The sequence below is a fragment of the Taurulus bubalis genome (assembly GCF_910589615.1).
Source record: "Taurulus bubalis genome assembly, chromosome: 2".
NCBI classification, from domain to species: domain Eukaryota; kingdom Metazoa; phylum Chordata; class Actinopteri; order Perciformes; family Cottidae; genus Taurulus; species Taurulus bubalis.
In genome coordinates, this window is record NC_136590.1 from 13,792,445 (window position 1) to 13,814,498 (window position 22,054).

Below are 22,054 nucleotides of genomic sequence, written 5' to 3' on the forward strand. Positions count from 1 at the left end.
CACAGCCATTGGATGGTTAGGACCAACAGATGGTGCTCTGGAGCCTTGAACCAAAACACCACTTCAGGATCGCGCCCCCCTGTTTAAAAGGAACATTTGACAGGCTTTGGTTAAGCTTGTACTGTATTTGGGGATCATATGAGACATTATTTTTGTCTACTTGCATCTCACAAAATGGCATTTAGTTGTAGCATTAGTAGCCTTAGTGTAAAAATGGGATAATGTAAACAAATTAAACCATAAAATATAAAAGTATATTACATTCATGCTCTGCATATATTATTTATTCATCTGTTATGATCAAATCTAATTAATCTATTATTTTTAAGTGCAATTTCCAAGATTATTGTGTTAGTGAGTTCCGTGTCATGTTACGTGTAAAACATGCATAGAATTAGAAATATATGATTAAATTGATGTAGCTTTTATTAGCCGTTTAAAGTAGGTTATGAAGAAACGCTTCTGTGTACTCAGTGCATTTTATTGTTTAGACTGTTGCATGCACTCCATTAAAGATAAAACAACCAAGGTGTTATCACCAAGTAAAGCCTCAATAATTAGCCTGTATCATTTTTATCTGAGGTAACACAGTTTTTTAATGTTAGATAAAAGGAAATAATTAGAAATGTTTGGACAAATACTTACCTTTCTTTTACTTTTACTTTTTGTGTTGCTGTCTTGTCCTGTTATGGCTTTAAAGATTAGCACAACCCCCTCCGACAAAAACATAATTTAAAGTAATAAGCTCTCCTAATAACGAGGGTAACCTGACTAAACATAGCCCGCAGTCTTTCTTTTCAGTTCGGTATGAAAAATATTAGCTCAGGCTCATATTAATAACAGCACAGTTCTACATAGAAGTTGTTATTTGTTATCATGGGCTCTTTAAAGCCCACCTAGCTTGAGCGAGAGTATTGGAGATTTTTGAGGATTCCTATTGGACAGTCAAAACACGGCCTCGGTTTTGGGCGCGTGTGATTGGTCAAGGTTGCCGTCGCTCACGACCCCACTCGCTCCCGAGCCCCTCCCCCGTCCCTCCACCTCCCGGTTGTACGGCCCAAACGAGGATTTTCACAAAAACACCAACCGCAGACTGCGTACCAGTGCCAGCGGGAACGGTGCTACGGCGAACGGGACCCGACGGAACGGACTCAACGGCGTGACAAGCCGAGTCGATGGCGCTCGTGAAGTTGGATAACGGTGTCCGGCCTTGAGGAGAGACGTTAGAAGCGTCAAATCGGTGTTAACGGCAATGAATGCGGTGTCACTTGCTCGGCAGAGAGACGGAGAGAGAGGGGCCAAAGTGGACTCGCTCCCTCGGTAGAGCCGCGCCGCCCGATGGAGGCTGACGGGACCTTTGCAGTGAGCTCGAGGCCTGGAATGTCACCTGGGAAACGGCAACACCTCGTTGGGGGACGTCTTTGAGGAGGGAAAGACCGCGCACACACACCTGTCTGCGCTTTCGAGTACTCGTCTGACAACTTCTTCGTACGACTGCACACAAAAACTAAAGTTAGCGGGGTGAACGTTGGCGGCCCCTCAGGCAAGATGACGGGCATAGAGATGACTTAGGAGAGGTGGCTCTCTGCCGCAGGTAACACGGGACAGGTGGTCAGCACGCGAGTTCCTATTGAATGGACTTCAAGCTCCTTTCTCAGAAAGGGGGTCCCGTGATATTTCACCAGCTGAAAGTTGACTTCAACGCATCTGGCTGCGAGAATTGAGTAGTTTTGTTTTTCAAACAACTTTTGGGGATTTTTGTGTGTGTGTGTGTGTGTGTGTGTGTGTGTGTGTGTGTGTGTGTGTGTGTGTGTGTGTGTGTGTGTGTGTGTGTGTGTGTGTGTGTGTGTGTGTGTGTGTGTGTGTGTGTGTGTGTGTCGCCTTCTCCGTCAATCATGTCATCCAAAGACAATCCTTGTCGGAAATTTCAAGCCAACATTTTCAACAAAAGCAAATGCCAGAACTGCTTCAAACCCAGAGAATCCCATTTGCTGAACGACGAAGACCTAAACCAGGTGAACTAGTGGTTGTGTTTTTTTAATATTGCATGTCCCATAATAATATCGTAGCCGATCTGAAAGGAGAAGTGAAAGCTTGTTGTTACTTGTCCCCTTGATGTGCTCGTTTCAAACGGTTTGTCATGTGTCAATAGCCCGTGAAGTGCAAAGGTTAGGCTAATTGGACATAATTAGTTTCCAGCCCAAGGGAAACTTGGTATATTGACCTCAATTCATGCAGATGCAGGCCTCCACCTGGCTGCCTTGCTGGCAGCAAAGTAGCCCATTATTAACTGCTTTTGTTAAGTCATTTGGGATGCAGTTGTCTTTAAAGTTGCAATAATGTCCCATGCTTTAACACTTCTTTGAGTTTGTTATGAATGAATTGGATTGTGTCAAAATCCTATTACTATGTTGCATTCCCATATTCACAAATGGAGATGTTCCAATGATGCCGCTGCCATTGTTGATGGATTGTAAAAGGTGACATCAGGGCACACTGAACTCTGTTAGCCTATAACCGGTCAAGAGTCACCCATATTCCCTTTCTTTATATTACTGATGCTACTTCTGTCGGAGGTGTCTTCAACACGGCTGGGTGAGGGCTAACATCGAATTGACATTGTACACATTTTCCTGTAGTTTCCTCTGCCGTGACCAATGGCTCCTCTGTTGGAATGGAAATAGTCTGTAGGTTATTTGTTCTTCTCTGTGGAATTTCGGACCCACTGGCTATCAGCCTTCTCCTTTGATGACTGCACCCAGTGAAAGGTTAAGGTCAGTGCTCAGAGGCTAGAGACCCGGGACAGCCTGGCCTTGTGGTTCATTGTTTTACGTCTAACTACAAGAAGATACTGAGGGCCAATTAATCTATTTCCACCCAGAACTTTGTTTTAATTACTTTTGCCGCCCCACCAATGCATCGCTCAAAACCCCACGCCACTGGTGCAGAATTACCTCCTTATTTATGATGTGGGGTAGTAAGACGTTGGGGGGGGGAGAGGGGGATTGATAAATGAACACACGCAAACTCACTCAAATGGTGCCGTTTATCCACTGAATCCTTGAAGGGTAAAATATGACCCTGATTCGTCTTGTCTATGTCGCTCTCCCGGGAGGACTGGCCATTTGTGCTGCTGACAGGTCATGTGAGGAAGGATGTTTCTCCTTGGGCTTCAGACTAAAGCCAGGAGCAAGCTAGTGTCCCAGTATGAGTGTGATTCCCTCTCAACACTTCTTTCAAACTGTTCTTTCCTGCAGTCACACTATCAAATAACTCATCTCAGGTGCTATTCCTATGTGTCGCTTCTCAGATTGTCTTCCAAAAGTTGAACATTGTGTCTGCACCAGCTCTTGACCATCCAAGGTTACAGCTGGACTTGTGATTATAAAATCACTGAGCTGAGAAATGTGCTGTACCTCCTGTAATTAAAGCGAAACAGGATTTTAGTGGATTATATTTGGCTTTACATGGGAGGAAGTTGTGACTGTAATCAAAACCACTGATGGAGGGCCATAGAGGTGCCAGGCGGCTTTAAATGTCACTGCTTTCGACTTGATTTGTTGGCTGTTGTGCCACAGACAGAATGCTGTTGTATTACGTAAGGGACTTAATTTGTTAAGCTCTTGACGTGTAGGTAAGAGTGTAAACATATTTAGTAAAATGTGGGCTTCTGCACACACAACTTTGCGGTGGTTATGCAGAACTCTTTTTTTTTTTTTGGGATCACAAACAAATGCTGACTACTAGTATGGCTTGAGTTCAAGTATCAGAACGATTTAAGAAAGACTGCCAGGCCAACTTGCATTTCTCAGTGCAAGTTTGAATTGCAAATCTGGATCCACAAAAGCTCTGTGCTGCTTCTCGCTCCTGTTTCTCATCCACTGTTTTTCTTGCTAACTTCTGCCTCTTGCTGCCCCCTCCACCCACCAGTCCACCCACTTAGAGGATCAGAGGGAAAATCATGTGTGTTAGCCTTTCCTTTTTTTCCCAGGGCAGCATGGTACTCTGGAATACAGCCAGCTGGAGAATGTAGCCTGCAGTCAACTCAAGGCAGCAAGTGACTAATACACACCTTCCCGGTGTTGAGCTAAAGTGTGTGTGTGTGCGGGTGTCCTTGTAATCCTGTCTGATATTAGGACACAATTTTAAACTAGGGACGCGCCTCCAGTTAGATCTCCCAGTGAATTCAAATGTGCACAATTGAACTGTCAACCGATTTGTTAATGCGCCTGTTAATGTGTTTGCTTTCAAGACTGATTGTGTTTTCTTTCACCAGGCAAAGCCTATATATGGAGGATGGTTGCTACTGGCACCAGAGGGAACAAATTTTGACAATCCCTTACACAGATCTCGGGTAAGTGGTTCCTTTGCTAGACATGTTCAGAACATAGTTTGGTCTCTTCAGCTCTTTTTGACTACCTATTAATATACATTTGGTGCTGCTTAATGAAAACAAAAGGGTATTTATTTTTTCCCATAGAGAACAACTTTACCAGGAGTCAATATGTGCAGTGCCTGTGATTTTTTGTTTGACAGCTTTGACTATGAGATAGGTAAAGTTCAGTACATTAGGCCAGCTAGTAAGTTGAGAAGCTAGCATTTCCTTTTAATTTAGTTTCTCATGTGACACCTGACAAACAGGAGGTCTGGTTATTGTGGCTCCTGTAGCTGGTTCATGAATTCAGCAGCTTCCTGTGGGAGGCTTGGCCCTCTATCAGAAGAAGTCTCATTCTCCAGCAATAATGAGCCTAATATTGACTTTATTTCACAAGTCCTGCTCCCGTAACATCATGTAATGGGAGACTTGCTCTGCTGCTCCACTTCCTTTATCAGCTCTCAGATTATACTGTGGTGGTACATCCCAAAGAGGAGTTGAGAGAATGTGGGGGAGGAGAAGGAAAAGTCTCAGTTCTCACAGCCACACTGATGGCTTCCATATGGGTTTTGGGAAAAGCACCTCTGGATCCTTCAACTCAACTACTGTCAACAGACTGCTGCTGCTTTGACATAGTCGCTCATGTGCTCGGCCTACTATTACAATCAGCTTTTCACCGCCGGTGTATAATTGGTGGCCTGTAGTGCTGAGGTCAGCAGGTTGGTCAGGTTTCGACTGACCAACAAACAAATAACCGAGAAAAAAGAGCTGACTTGTTGGCTGAGTCATGTTTTAGGACCACTTTAGTCTGACAGGATGCTGGTCTGCGGCTGTATTTTGTCCAACAACAACCCTGTAAGACACACATCTATCACCTTTTTAATGGTTATGACTGCAGTGACCCTTTTAATATCAACTGTGAAGCATATCATCACTTATAGACCTTCCACTGCCTTTTAGGTTACAAAATGCCTCTCAATATTTCATGGATTGGGCTCAGTTGGAATTGGAGCCCAGGATATTTAACCCTGAGACAAAATGGTGCATTTAGGAAGGAGGGGGGGGGAAGCGCATCAAGCCAATGAGTAAAAAAGATCAATTCAAATTGTCACCATATCATTTGGACAAATATTGACAGAATTAACAATGTAATCAAACGATAAAATTACTCCCTTCTGAAAATATGATCGGCTTCACCTTCCCCAGTAGGCTGGGATCCATTAACATTGTGCACCTCAGATATCTTTTTAAGGTTATGTGCATTTTACATGGCATTGGAAAAACAGGAGTTTTACTATTTGCGTTTAGTGTCCAGCCTTTTTTTCTTATTTATTTATGAAGAAAAACGATCTGATTTCCAGCTTGAAACCCTTATGAAGTTGTGATGTAATAGAAAGTGTGCAGAGAACTGGGATGCCACTTCATGGCAGCCGTTTCCCAAAGCTTGCTAGCCCTTGTGTATTTACTGGGTGTATGTGTATGCAGTTCAGTTTCGTGGACAAGATTCAGGGTTTTGATTGCAACATGTAAAGATTAATTTACAGATCCAGTAAAACAATCTGCCGTTTTATAAACTTAATATCTGTTCATACTTCTAACAGTAGCTGATTGTTAAACTGTCATAGCTAAAAGTGGCTAATGTAAAATACAATACAGCTTTGAAAACCAAATATCTTTCTCATGTTGCTTCATCCTTTACAAAATGTTGATGAGGCTCACTTCTGGGATTGTTATGTCTATGATGTTACCATGTCAGTAATTCAAAACATTATTTTTTTTGCAGAAATGGCAGAGGAGGTTCTTCATTCTTTACGAGCACGGCTTACTACGCTATGCTCTGGACGAAATGGTGAGTGAAAGTTTTCTTCCGGATAGTAAAAAAAAAAAGGTTTCCTCTCTTTTCAGTTGAATTAAAAGAAGGTCCTGAGGACTCTGATTATTTTACAGTAGGTTTTACTGTTGCTTGATTTACTATAATAAACATCCGATGACAGTACAGTGTTAAGTCATTTCTGACTCAAGCAGAGAGGCTTCAAATGATGATGTTTCAGAGGAATACCTGCAGCATGTGATGTCGCTGTTAACAGGAGCGCTTTCTCTCATCCAACAGAGTATTTTGTGAACGTGTTAAACACTAAGCTAACTAACGCAGCAGTGTCAAAAGGAAAGGAGTGACAGCCTGTGCTGTTGACAATAATAATGATAAAAGTCGTGTGTGTGTGTGTGTTTAGTTAACACACTTATTGTGCAAGAGCCCCATTGTACCTTACTGTTCCGAAAAAACTAAACGTTTTATAAAACACTTCATATTTAGACTGCCGTGTCTCCTTTTGAGTTTGTGTGTTTCTAGGTCACTTGTTTCAATACTATAGTTCTATAGGCACTGCAGCACGTGGCCACACTGAATATTGATTGACCCGAAGCAGCACACTGCAGTTTTTTTTCTAAACGTGAACGTGCTTTGAAAAGAGGTGAAAGCAGAAGTAGTTGAAACAGCACTTGCTTTGTTGCTTCTGACCCTTTCATACTGTATGTGGCATTCTCTGGCAGAGGAGAGATACGCTGAGAGGGTTTATGTAATAGAAGCAGCAGGAGCTAGGATGCTGTGTAGATCTTTTTTTTTTTACTGTGCCCTTCAGGGTCATTTCTTCCCCCTATAGAAATGTGCTACATGTTGACTGGAAAGGCTACTATTTGCATAGCACATCCAAGTTTTCTTAAACCAAGGTTTTCATTGTACTAAACATGCCAAAAATGTTTGGCCTAAATGTCAAACTCTATTTAATAAATTGTGTTTGTGTGTATTCTGGGAGAGACAAAGGAAAAAAGGCGGATGTTCTCCTTCCATTCATCGTTTTCTCTGGATGTCACTCTTCATCTTTTCATCTCCGCTCTGAATGGAGGATCAAAAGGAGAGTGGGGTAGCAAGGGTCTGGAGCTGGAAATATCAAGTGACACTAAATATAGAACCTCACTTGTCACACCAGACTCATTAGAATAATTGTTTAGTGTTGAATAAACAGCTGCACAAACTTGGCTAATTGGCTCTCAGGCCCTCGTTTTCTGTGGACTAAGGGGTCCAATTATTATTTGGACTGTTTAAACATCAGGTAGGGTTAGAGTCTGAGTGGCATTGTAGGATTTCATAAAGTGAATGCCTTTTATACATAGTATAAGTAATGACGTAAAATACATTTAGTGCCAAAACGTGGCCTGAATATACAATATGTATTAATAACACCAGATATTTTTTTTACTGTTGATCAAATCCAAGTAGCTAGTATCGCTTTTGCCTTTTTTTTAACGTGATCTCAGCTTAGGCATTATTGCAACATGTATTGCACCATTGATGTCGAAGTTATTTGCCCAAACTGGGTGAGATGGTTTTGAAATTTGATACACAGCAATGAAGTATGCAGTAGTATGCATATAGCATGCGGTTAAAATATTCAGTGCAAAATGTTTCAGATTGCTACACTCCACATTAAATACAAGAAAGAGACTGACATTATGATCAGTTTAAATGCTGTATTGTTATTGACATCGGGTCAAATTTAAAGATTGCCAGCTTTCGCCAGTATAATGTTGCTCCAGACCACATCAGAGAGCACTGGTACGGGTTGCAGATGAGGTGCCCCTCTGTTTTCCTCTCGGCCTCGTTTTATGACTCTTGTGTCTTGGCTCTAACCAAACCCAGATGGACTGCGGTCCCAACCTGCAGGATGTGGCACAGCTCTAGGGAAAAGGAATGGGTTAGCGAAGGCCTGGGAGACATCACAGTTTTTGAAGCCATCGATTTGGGGTTGCCCACCTACAGTGAACACCCAACACAACGCACCACTGCCATCGCGTTATGCTTCGAGCAGCTGTGGCTTTGCGGAGCCGTTGTGTACAAGAGACAAGTGGTAAAGAGAAGAAAGTGTAGCTTCACTACAAGATAAAGGGAAAGGGATTCTGATTGGAAGGATGGACAGGGCGAATAGCTGATAATGTTGGCCAGCATCAAACGTGTGCTGCCATGCAAGGCAAATGTGTTAGTGCAGCTTTCAGCGATCGTTTTTGGCATAGGCCTCCGAAGAAGGAAGTGTTTTTTGTGTTCAAGACTAAATTTGAGCACTTTACTTTTTTTAGCTGTAAACATGGGAATTAGATAAATGTACTCCCACTGTCAATTCAGTCTCTAGTATTCGCTGAATGTACAAACTAGATTTTCCCAGAGCAAGCCAACGCAGTTGTTTCAGGGGAGCGTTGCCAAGGCAACATGTTTTGTCCCTTTGTCCAGCAACCGTCTACCATGGCATGTGTAACATGGGAGAGAGTTGTTCTCCGTTTTGTGGAGAGCTCTGGCTGTCTCTGTCCCGACTAAAGGGATGCAGGACAGAACACTGGAAGCGCAGCATGAGTGTGTGTGTGTGTGCTGAGGTCGTCTCTAGTCATATGGTGAGCAAGCCTTTCTACAGTAGGTTTAACTGTTGAAAAAAGCCCATCAGACACGGCATAGAAACTAATGTGCAAAGCTGTATCGGACAGAGTTGTAGTTTGTGCTGTGTGACTGAATGCACCTGGGACCGATGGGTGTTTGGCTGCAGAGTCTGTGTCAGGAACAGGTGTTGCAAGGTTTGAGAAACCCTCAACTTCAGCCGCCTTGAGTTAACACTAGTGAGAGAAAATGGGGCCATATAATCATTTAGAGGTGAGGTAAAGAAAAATTAACAACGTGAACAGAGGCCATCCAAACACAACTGTGTGAATACGTTGTTTAAGTGATGTGAGAAACACGCATACACACACAAAATCCATTATCACTTCAAGCTGAGGGCAGGTATGTGGGTGTAAAGAACTCTGCAGCTCAAAAAAGCCACTTTAATGACATCAGTGCAAGTTAAAGTGATCAACACCCACACTCTAATAACTGCTTTGCTATGTAGTCCGAAATATCCCACGCAACACCCAGCTCCCATTGACCTCGTCGTAACCTTTTCCCACTGACTCACTCGCACACCCCTCATCATATGATCTTGGATGAAATATCTTTCTTTGCAATGTCTCAATCTTCATTGTGGTCTCGGTTCTCTTTTCTTTTCTTTTGGTACATTGTTTTGCACTGAAACTCTCTTATGACTGTTGACGGTGCATTGTTTACAATATTTCCTCACTTTGATTGGAAAGCATTGAAAAAGACGTTGTTCTGATACTTGTCAATTAATGTATTTCATTCCCGATCTAACATGCACAGTATACCTGCAAACAGTCTACCTGTTGAGTTGCACTGCACAAAAGGCCCATTCAGAGGCTCTTGACTGGCGTTTGCCTTTAGACTGCATTGCCTGCAGTTGACTGTCTGCACCACAGTCACATCCATTGTTGCTCCAAGGAGAACATGATGTTCTCATGGCATTTCAGTCGTTGAAGTCATTCTCATTTCATCTTAACTCAATTCATTTCCGGTGTTTACTGGAATTGAAATAGTGGACCCCTGCCCCACAGCACAGTCCAAGAACTGAGAGAGTTTCGACAAACTTCCCTCCATTTCCCACAGATTTGTGCATTCTTTTAACCTGAGGTACACTATGCTGTTGCCTCTCTCCTGAATCTTTCAGACACAAGCTTATACAACCACTGAGCAAGGTTTGCCCTCGAACTTTTAAGACATTTTGACATGCTGAAACATGCATAAACCTTCTCTCTTCTCTAGCCCTGTAATACATGAAATTTGGGCTATTTTTAACCAATTTTGAGGAGCTTTTGTTGGTTTGTGAATGAGGATAGCTTTCTAGGGAATGGATGAGTGGGCAGGGCCTCTGAACTGTGTTGTTGCCTTCAGGCTCTCTATGCAGAGAATAAGTGGAGGCTGACAACCCCGCCCCATCAAATTAGGGATACTTACAGGGGATCTCCAGTCCTCCAATCACAGCAAGGCATGGGAAACCGAGTGGAGAGGCAAGTTAAGACTGCCTGCAGTGCACAAGTTTGTGTTTCAGTACAATATGGATCGATAGATGATTTAGGATTGAAAGATGGATTGTAGAGAAAAGCAGATGATTTGGAAGGAAAAGGGTAAATAATAAATGCAATGTTGATCACAGCTTGTGTTGATGAGACCGTGTAAGCCTTCCATATTGGATCATTGTGGGTTGTTTACAAAGTGTGGGTTCTGTGTAAGTAGTGTGTTGGTTTTGTAGAGATATGGTGCGTGAGAGTCTTCTTTAACCCCTGCCCTTCCTTCCCCGTGGTTCCAGTAGGAACTGATCTGCTGGAATGTAAACAGCCATGGATTACAGTGGGGTCACTGTTCCCATTGCACAAAGCCACAAAACCATGGGAACAGCCATTCATACAGCTTGTAATCATCAAGGCCTACAACACTGTAACTGCCACTCAATCCCACATCCCCAAAACTGTCGCCCAGTTTACTATATTTATAGAGGGACATTCCCTTGTTTATGTTTTATCCCAGGAATTCCCAAGCTGTTGGCTGACCAGAATGAGGGTGCAACACCCGGGGCCTATTTCTCTCCAGTTTTAGAAACCACTGCGCAGGTGGCACGACCAACCAGTAGGAGTTGACTCTGCGACAACAAATGGGAGACTCGAACGTCATCGTTGAATATTTTTTCTTGTAAAATGTCAGATGTAATTGGTAACGCCGATGTTCTCACGAGTTTATCAACCAGTGGAGAAAAATGTTCTCAACATGGCATCCCTTATGTCAAGGTATCTTGGCAAGGTAAATCCTATTTTAATCATCAGAGCGATATGACATGCAAAAATCATTGAGACACGCGATGAATAAGCAAATAACCAAAACCCTGTATTAAACTATATATATATATATATATATATATATATATATATATATATATATATATATATATATAGCTTAACTGTTACTACTCTTGTTACTTTAATTGCAATAAAACCTTCTCAAGTGTAAAGGCAATAATTTCTAAATACACCTGTTTAGCAAGCATAAACATGATACAGGCATTACAGAAGCAATATTTTATTTTGCTTCGTCCGCACTGTCACCCATCGGCGCTATGTTTACACAAGGACAGCACGCTAGCTCGGCCAATACTGAGCAGTTGCAAACACATGTATGCCATTTCGTTGAGTTGTCTCTGAGTGTTAATTTTTCTATGCGGAAGGTGCATACATTAGACATACCTGCCGACGGGAAAAAAACTGTTAGTGTGGCGTGAGGTCTTGGTCCTGATGGACCGCAGCCTCCTGCCTGAGGGAAGGGACTCAAACAGTTTGTGTCCAGGGTGAGAGGAGTCAGCTACAATCTTCCTAGCCCGCTTCACAGTCCTGGAAGCGAACAAGTCCTGGAGGGACACAAAGTGTATGTGTTCGGGGATTTTATTGTGAAATGTGGAACGGATGGAGTAAAGCGGTGACGCGCTGTTGTTGACAAGCTTGGAGGAAAAGAATTTTACCGTCTTGGTGCAGACTAGTGAGCCTCAGTGGTATTATTTTATAACCCTCGTTAAATATCGGTACAACATAACCCTCAGCTACAAAAGCTAGAAAAACATACCGGTTTGCCACCGATCTTAAAATGTGGCCAATTCTTGTAAACTCTGCTGCTGGCTGACAAAGCAGCCCCTCCTCCCTCTACCGGCGGTACCTGAAGGCAGGGATTGACATCACAGGGAGGTCTAAAGACGGGATGAAAGACTCATAATGACTAATGTCTGTGCTCTTCAGTCTTTAGAAACTCGGGAATATTATTTATTTTATTGACATTGAGTTTATATAGTGACTTTGCTTTTGTAAATATTTCTGTTGCTGCTGTAGAAACATTTAGTTTTTAAAATATTTAATTCTAACTCTGTTCTGAAAATAGACAGAAGGAGGTCTACATAAGCAATGAGTGGCTAATATGCACATTTCAATATTTGTTTATTTATCGCAATATTGAACTGTTATTGCACAATGCAGATTTTCCTCATATCGTGCAGGCCTAGTTTTGTCAACCCAAACCATGCACCATGTATTTCAGCCACAGTCTCCCCGTCAGATCCAAGCCAAGAAGTCAGCCTTGCTCTGTTCTCATGAGAGATGATTGACCTGACACGGACATGGCTAACTTGACTACATCTTCTCCAGATATCAGGCCAGAAGCAGTTTGGTAGTCTGTGAAGACACCGTACATCCCTGCTTAAGCAGAGGTTCTTATCCACCTGCTCACATTGGTCGCTAATCAAGGGGCTTGCTGTCCTCTAAGTGACCCAACATGCGGGTCCACTTTCCAACTGAGTGCTTTGCTTTCTGAAGAGACACAGGTTAACCATTACCAGAAGGGTATGATTTAGCTGAATGCAGTGAAAGGTCTCATGGGTTGAATTTTCTCTTGATCTATGACCAATCTGGCTTGCTGTTGCCTTTTTGTCTGACTTTGTCTGTGCTCTTCAGTTTTGACCTGAGCACTACATCATTACGGATGTGGCCAAGATAAAACAAATCTTATCTCCTCCACTTGTTCACTGTTTAAATACTTTGACTCCTTTAGAAGTACAGTAACCCTGTCTGGCTCAGGACCAAGTCTGCTCTCTGAACATGAAACGCCAGAGTTTGACCTGGTGTGAGCCACTAATCTACATGGCACCCTTCTGGCTACTTTTAATGTCTTTATCTTTAAACGTGTCATTAGTGTACAGACACATGGAGAGCTGCCCTGAAATAAGACCTCAGCTGATTTGAAAACACAACTTAAATTGTGCTTTTAGGTCTTGTTCTCTATGTTTCATGCTTTCCAACTGACGTCTCTCTCTCTCTCTCTCTCTCTCTCTCTCTCTCTCTCTCTCTCTCTCTCTCTCTCTCTCTCTCTCTCTCTCTCTCTCTCTCTCTCTCTCTCTCTCTCTCTCTCTCTCTCTCTCAGTGAGTGAGTGAGTGAGCAGTCAGTCAGAGCCAAAAGACCTAATGAGTCTATAATGGCTTCAAATGACTTATTAGATTCAAGTTACTGTCAATCTTACATTTTCCTCCAGTATGCACTCTCAAACACACAGCAAGGGGGGGACAAGCTGGCTCTCTTTGATTGGATGAGCAAAAAGGGCTCTCATTGAAAATGGGACTACGGTTATTGACATTTATTGAAATGCATAGACAAATTGGTGCTAGTCAGTACACGTCAATAAGTAGGCTCATATCTTCTCTTAACATATCAGAAATGAATCATTTTGCACCTTTAACAACATAACTACTGGTTTTAAGGTTCTACTCTAACTTTGAGCTTCAGCTAATACGGGCTGGAAGCCAGTGGAGACGGTCCTTGTGTTCAACCCTGTGGTCTATTATTATATTGGTGTTCACTGTTGCGTGAGCCTGTGGACAGGATCATTTAACACAGGGCACTAGGTCTATCAGCACCAGAGTGAAATAGTAATATATTGCTCATGACAAATGACTTCTCATAAGGTATCAATTTTCTATTGATGTAGGATTCCGGTTGATGGTGAACTTGTCCTCTCTTTTAACTTTTTCTTGGTGAAAATGACTGCCCTGGCTTGAGCATAAGGCTAGATGGTCCATGGTGAGAAGTCCTTAAAAGGCTCTTTTTTTTCAGGATGTCTTCTACCATCCTTCTCTCTGTACCCTGCTTAAATTTCTTGTTCTTTTTAATGATTTCCAGCTATTCATTATCCAGAGAAAGGCTAAACTAGTGTCCACTCCACTTGCATGGTCCCCACTTTTACTTTCCCCATTACTCAGTCCGATTCACTTTTCTATCCTTTCGTCTCCTCACTTACTCTTATTATGCCACTCTCTTGCATCTCTGTCTTTCATTCCAGTTCTCTCTGGCCAATAAATCATTTGTGTCCGAGAGCAGCCAGCTGTATTGTGTAACTTCCCTCCCCAAACCCTCCCTTGTCCATAAAGAAAAAACATGGTCGACCTGGCGGACTGCTCGCTCAGTTTGTTCTCAACACTAGACTAGGACACCGACAAAAGGTTTCATTTAAAGCATCAGGGTGAGAGGTTAGCCAGCCCTGAGACAGGCACTAATAAAACAGTCGGGTGTGTGGGTAGGTGTCTGGATGTGCGATGGTGGGGATGTAAGGACACTGAGACACGTGTAAGAAAAGTGTGAGTTACTCATACCACTGTAACCCACCAGTACATTGAGGTCATATCTGTTATTAAATAACTTTTGGCTACACAATTTCTCATGAGCTAAAGCTGCGTGCGTTTTAGAGGTTGATCAGTTACATCACTGCAGTACGACGTCTCAGTTGGATGAAGTCCAGTTGTAACCTGGCCCGAGACCAAGTGTCTAATACTGCTGCCCTGTGATGGCTTGCAGTAGCCACAGCTGCAGTTGAATGTCTTTCTGAGTTGCAACAGGTGCAGGTGTATTGGATGACCTTTAACCTTACACTTCAGCTTTGTGAATTACCAATCCAACCACCTGTTAAAGTCAGAGCTTTGCAGACTAGATATTTTTAGACGGGAAGAAAGTGCGACCTAGGAGTTGGGTTTGGTATAGTTCTGCACACGATGATTTGTTTTTCTTGATTAATCTAATGATTATTTTTCCGATTAATCTAATTGCTAATTAATTTAATACTCTGAATATGATTTTATTTATTTTTATTTCCGATTTGATTAGAGTAGAGTAATCTGCATTCAGGATAGAAACTGGCAAATGTATGTTGCACCAGTGTTGGGCAAGATACATAATGGAAATGATTAACAGATAGAAACCGTCTGTAATGTCAGTTTAAGCCATTTTCTCACTCATACATGGCTGTTAAAGTAAACAAAATCTAAAATCAATGACATAGTGTAACGTTACAATTGATCTATTGTTTTTAATCAATTTAATTGATTAATTGCTCCAGCCCTAGTCTGTTGATAATTCATTTGAATACAATAGCAAGGGTATAGCTGTAGATAGAAATGTTTGTTATGCAAGTGAACACATCTCAGAAGTACAACGCCTTATTTCATCTTTAGGTCTTGTTTGTAAAATCTCCATAACCTGCAATGTAAGTATGTTGGCTTATTGCTAATTGTTTTTCCACTCGCTCTTTATTAACCCACTCCAGTTTCTTTAGGACCTAGCCCAAAATGCCAAATCCAAGCAGCCATGAACTGGCCTACATCCATCTCGGCACCTAATCAGCTTAGTGCTTTCTCCTCTGCGCTTTCTCTCAAGAAAAAAGCAACAAGAAATGCCCCCTCTGTATAAATAAACTCTTGTACTTTGAAATATTAACTACTAAATAAAATAAACTGTACATATATAAATAAATACTGCAATGAAATGCTGATTATTATAATGCAACATAATGTGCTAATAAATAGACATTGTTGACAAGCTGATCAGCTAAAATATACAACAATATGAAGATGTCTGAACCAGAATACATACTGTAAATATTATATTGTTGTGTCTGATGGTTTATATTCTAAATCTTTCCACGGACATCACTAAACTTGGTATCAAACCTTAATATACTGTCTAGTTTAACCATAAATGTGGCAATTACACAAAAAGGAAAATTACTTATTTTTACTATATCTGTTGAGATGTGATGCATTCAAGTAGTTTGGCTTATGGATAAATGCTTTATCTTCAGGAAAGTTAAGGATTTTAAGACATATTTGTTGGCGTATTGGTAGAGGAACATTCTGTATTGATACTTGTTATGACATTTTGAGTTTGAACCAGTCCTAAAACACAGATAACATCTGGAAATTAATTTTGCCCCAAAGATTTTGTTCCCTGTTGAATCTTCTCTGAGCCTTCAAAGTGATCTGCTGTCAGCACGGCTTTGGGCAGGTTAACTGCTAACCACCAAGACCTGGGCTTGTAGGAAGCAGCCCTTCAGCCCTGTGGAAAAACTGCCAGCTCCAAAACCGAGGTATTAGCTGAATTCCCAAAGGAACATTTTCCAATGCCTCCCCATTTTCCCTTCCTTTCTGCCTGATGGGCTAATTTGCGTTGACTTCGGCTTTGGCAGATTTGCAGTCATTATCAAAGAGGTAATGGAAGCCTGACTGGACTCAGTCTTATGTCATTTCTTCACACAGTGTAGACTGAGTTTCAGAAACTAGCTTCTTAGTCGTGCTAGTGTGAAACATATTTATGTCCCTCTTGTATTTTGATTAGGATAGTTTTAATTTGGACCATGCGACTTTACTATTGCAACTGCAAATTATGGGTCTCTGGAAAGTAGGCCAAGTTGAACAAAGTGCTGTGTCAGAGCCCCGTATGGGACGCTGCAGTAATCCAGACTCTGCTGTTTTGGGGCACACTGTGATCTTGGTACAACTGCTTTTTGCAGTGGAGACAAAAAGCTGATCCTTGAGCTGCAACTCTAGGATTTACTGCTCTAGAAGTCAGTGAGTGATGGTACTGAGAGAAACAGTAAGATACTTGAAGAGCATCACTGGTTAGTAGTGGTGTGGTAAATATAAAGCAGTCCTCAGGTTATCCAGTTGTACTGATTGTTGTCCTTGGAGGAGTTGAAGTTGCAGAGAGTTTGTATTGGTGAATGGTGTTACTGTCTTGTGTTGATGTCTTTCATTATGGACCTAATTGTGTTATCAGTGTGAAGTGCACATGCAGAAGCCACACTTTACTGCCTCCACGGTTCACTGATATTACTGCGATACGTGACAAAACTAAAATGTTTCACATCCCAAAATGTAGAGATGTCGAGAAAACTGGTTTTACAGTTTAAATCAATTCACCTGGATTGTGTAAATTAAGCAACTATGGCTCTTTGATCATTTCACACCTCTGACAGACTGCTTCTCCATGGCAACTCGTGGGTATTGTACTGTTTTGAGCAGTCAGCCATGCCAAATTGACAAGAAAAACATAATTTCATGGAGACAAAATAAATAAAATTGGTAGTGCATTTTTTTTTTTTTAAGAGACTCACATTGGGAAAGAGTTAGTTAAACCATTATGTAAAAATGTGCTTCAATGCCTGGCACTCCTCCCACTTTCTTGGGGCTTGCTACACATCATGCAAAAACATACATTTCATTTAATCTAATTAATTTGGTTCCTTGCTCAGCCCTAGTTCGCTCTGACTAAAGTAGAGTGTAAAAACTGAACTGATAAGTAGAGCAAGCTCACATAACAGACGTAGAAGAAAGAAGTTTACAAATGTAAGCGGTCTACAATATGAGGCATAAGTGTGCAGAGCAGAAAGGAGCACCTTGACGAATGTGAGATGGAGTTGGATAGCACAGAAAGGAAAAAGTTACCCATCTGGAAAACCACACACACTCACAGTAATTCTACTTTGTCTGAGTCTCAACAGCCAACGCAACATGACACAACTCGATCGTAGCACCTGTTTTTGCAGCCGCCCATCTACTCTGTCACCACCTACACAAAGACTGGCTCATTTCTCATAATCAGTCTGGGTTTTACAATTATTCATTCGTTAAAATGATGAACATTACATAAGCACAATTGACAAAGCTTAATTTACAGTTATGTATGCAATAGAATAAGAAAACCATGTACTGTTGATACATTGTATGATTTTGCACCCACGCATGCATTTAATTATTCTGAGCTTGCCACCACTGCTGGTTGCCATAGCTCTGGTTCATGTAGCTCAAGTACCGTTGCATCTGATTGAGCGATCCTAGCCTCTTTTTTGAAAAGAACTCTGCTGTACACGCCGGAGTAAATGGCTCTTCGTCCTCCAGCTCTTCCTCCTCTTCCTCCTCCTCTGCATTTGTCAACTGCTGGCCTCTTAACACAGCATTAAACCACCCACTTCTCTCATCATTCTCCAGAAGAGATGCAGCACTGCTACCACCCACAGTCCGCTCTGAAATACCTGCTACAACTATGTGTGAAATGTTTGGATTTTTTCCTCCAAATATCGTCTCGATACAGTGCTCTCACAATTAGCCTCCATGCGGTGCAGAGCAGATGCCTACAACGTAGCGTTCATTTGAACGTCTTGAAAGCATACCAGTGGAGTGAGGTGTATCTGAGTCCCTGGAGGACTACACTTGGCCCTGCAATAGAGATGTCAGATATCCACCATATGGTTTAGTCTGGTTTTATAGAGCTATATGTTTATCTAAAGTACAGGTAAGGGTTAGGGTTGGTATTATAAGTGAGGCTATAAGGTAAATACCACATGTGATTGTACTGGCTTAATGTCTCGATATTGGGGTGTAATTATTGGGCCGTGAAGACTCTGGAACTGTGATGATTGTAACCTTGCCCATGACCAATCTGTCAGCTCTAGTTCCTGGCCTGATTGCAATGTATATCTGTGTTTGTATAATTATTGTGGATTTGGGAAGGAAAGAGAGAGAGGTTTGGTATTCCTCTTTAGCAAGACTTAAGGTGACTCCATCCGTCTGGCACCTGAGGACGTTTCCCCCGCAGCTGGTTTCTTGGGCATGCTCGCTGGTATCAAAAATGTGTGTTTACCTCTGTTGTCTTGTGTTGCCATGGAACGATTCATTGCATAATTGCTGTTATCGGTAACGAGCAGAGGATGTTGGACCCTGAAGAGACCTGATTCCAGGCCATGTTCATGAGTCAGGGTGAAGCAAGGCCAGTTCATCGGCTTTCCTTTTGGTTTCCATGTCTTCAGTGATCAAAGTCAAATGACTTCGGGTGCAGGGTGACGAACTGGAGGATCCTGCTGTTACATGTCTGAAGAAGAGCATTGTAACTTAATGAGTGACGTTGTAGCTTTTGATTTAGTCACAACCAACATTGGCAGACAAACTGGCACCTAATGCCAAATAACAGATGTTTCTGATCAACTTCAGGTGTTTATAACTACCTTGGACATTGAGCAATAACCGGTATTTAGATACTGATACAATATTAATCAGAAAATGATTTATGTTGAAATATGTGACTGATCCTATGATTAAATGCCATTTCATTCCCTCATGCTCCTCTTAACTGAGTCAGTTTAACTGCACTTCTACTTTCCATGACTAGGAATGAGGCTGTCAAACCCAAAAATGTTGATGGCAGAGGAAGAGAATTTGCTTTTCAACCAAAATTGAGAGTAGATCACCAGCCAGCAGCCAAAAGAAGCAAATATTTCTCCCGCTGTGTCATAAGGGAGAATGGGATGTTTTGCTAAGCTGCAGAATGACCAAGAATGAAGGAAGCCAAGAGCGCTAAGGCATGCTAATTACCATTTTCTAAACACAGAGTTGGTTCCTAATGAACACTGTTGTAATGATGCACACCATCTGGTTAGAGATCACAAGACAAATGATTGCTCTATGGTAAGGAGAGGAGAGTTGGGACTAAACTATGCAGTGGATCAGTTGTATTTCCTGAGTGGGTATACTGGGAATAGTGTCTCTGTACACTTGTATTGCATTGGAAAATTGTTTTTATTTAAGCACTTAAAACAAATTTAAAAAATAATGTTTTAGATGTAATGCAAGTTTTCTAATTCATAAATCAAATACTATCAATGTACTTGATTCAAAAATGTACAATATTTTGATTTGATGTTTGCACAGTTCTGATGAAGACTACTACTGTATGACAGCTAAATTAGCTAATTCAGCTGCTGCTTTCATTTTTTTCCCACAGACATATGCATCCCTATAAATATTGGTGCTGATGTAAAATGTCTTCCTGCCCCTCCAGTCATCACAGATGGCCCTAGAGGAACCACATTTCTTTCTGATTTGTTCCTGTCTCCCATCAAGACAGTATTCATATTATTGTCTGAACGACTTCAGAGACTATAATAAGTTTATGCTGGTTTCATAATTTCCATGCTCTGATCACAAAAGGACATTTGTTTGGCCTCTTGTCTCTCGGTCACTTCCTTGTTGAGAGTTAAGGGGAGGAGTGGCTCTGTGGACTGTGGCGCTGACAATCCCACATTGTGTGAACTGTTGCTGCTTCACAAAGGGCCCATTGTGGAGAGCAGTGGCCCGGGAAGAGGGACTGGGTCTAGGCTAGGTGACGGAGAGGTGTGGGTTCAAGGGGCCTGGGTCTGGGGGCTAGAGCCGTGGTGGCTGGCCCCAAAGTAGGGGTGTGTATTGGTGCTCAGCTGACACTGTGCTGGGGCAGGGAGGGTGCGAGCAGTCCCGTGCTGCTCTCACCAACCACCTGCTTTATGTAAGCTCTCAAACGAATCTCACTCACAGGTGAGCAGCTTTGTGAAAATAGGTTTTTAATCAGAGCTGTCAATCTCTGATTTATTTTCAATGTCTGAGAAAATCTGATGCTGTGATTATAAAACTGGGGGCTTAAGCTGCTTGTACAACTGTTCCTAGAATTTGAAATATTTAGCTGTTTATCCTCCTCTGACTCCAGCTCAAGCCCACATGTGTGGTGTACTCTTGATTTGTTTACTCAGACAGACAGATGGCCTTTCGGTCCAACAAAACCCCTTTTTTTCCTGCTGCACTGCTGTTCTCCTTGACCACCAGCTTGAGACTTAATCTCCCTTTTCTCACCCTCTGTCCCCAAACCTCCTTCCTCTCTCCATGTCTGAGAGTGACAGGGCTCTCAGGTCAAGCTGACGCCAGTCTCTCTGTCCAGTGTGAAGCAGGCCTAGGCCCTCGTCCAGCTGTCCCAACGTCTATTTGTCCATCAGTCTGTCAAGCCCGGCTGTTGCCCTGGCCTCTCACCTTAGTGTTAAGAGCCCTCTGTGGTTTTAAACCCATGACCATAAGAAGTTGAACCAAAACATAATGCCCAACTGCCTCCCTGGCACTCTTGTTTTACCATAGTTTATGTGAAATATACTATTTTTATTACTCTTTTTCCAATTTGTTGTACCACATTTTGACTGTACTGTCTGCTACAATATAGACAGTGGTCAGAGAGTCATGAATGAAAGTGACATTTAATAGCAATGAAGTAAACATCTCCCCACTGGGTTGGATTACCACAAACTGTTAACTATTGACTTCTCTGTCCATATTAGAGGCTTCCGTTGCTGACAGGCTATGGTTATGCTGCATAAATGATGTCCTTGAGTTAGATGTATAATGCAATAGCACACATGAATTGGATGCCTTTTAATTTTGTTTCCATCTCTATCTCCTAATATATTCTGATTTGCTGAGGGCTGTAATTTATCATCTGGGGCTACATGGTACTTATAGTTTGGAACCACTGTGGCATTTTGGTGTCTATAATTCAGCCTGTATGTTTAGTGCAGTGAAGGTAGGGCCCAAGAGCTGTTCAAACATCCACCCATGCCCAGTGTGCTTAGTCATGCAGTACTCATTTACTTTACATTGAACAGATATAAATTCCTCGGTTAACCGAAGATTATTGTGGCTCCCTCCCGTTGCTTGCGTAAGTCATTTGGAGGTCAGACAAGGCAAACGTCAGTTTTCTGATCTAGTAATATGTGTGCAAATATCTACCTTCTGTAAGTACTGTCCATCTAATAGTGCATCGGAACACGTACTTTGCATGTAGAAAAGCATAATTTACAAAAACTGCATGACTACCAAAATGGGTTAATTCAGAGCGATGCATTGTAATGGACTATGAATACATTATTTCATCTGTTAAGAGTTGAGCGAGCATGTCTCCATTCATTGTAAATGAGCCGTGCCTACACACAAAGCCACTGCATGCTTACATAAACCTGGATGTGGAAACCTTAAGTCATTGTACACAAAGTAGTGTTACTGTGGAAGTCCTTTGGTCATGATATTTATAACTGACAGATGGCATCC

At 42.0% G+C, this 22,054-nt stretch overlaps 1 protein-coding gene across 1 annotated transcript in view; it reads left to right on the plus strand.

Moving 5' to 3' along the window:
* Positions 1-1,895: 1,895 nt before the first annotated feature.
* LOC306753808 (myosin phosphatase Rho interacting protein) overlaps positions 1,896-22,054 on the plus strand; it is a gene marked incomplete at its 5' end in the record, with an annotated part of 45,474 nt that continues 25,315 nt past the window's right edge. The window contains 3 exons of the mRNA XM_079237725.1: positions 1,896-2,015; positions 4,277-4,354; positions 6,159-6,224. Of these exons, the coding sequence (XP_079093851.1) occupies positions 1,896-2,015; positions 4,277-4,354; positions 6,159-6,224 (264 nt within the window). The remainder of the gene's footprint in view (positions 2,016-4,276; positions 4,355-6,158; positions 6,225-22,054) is intronic.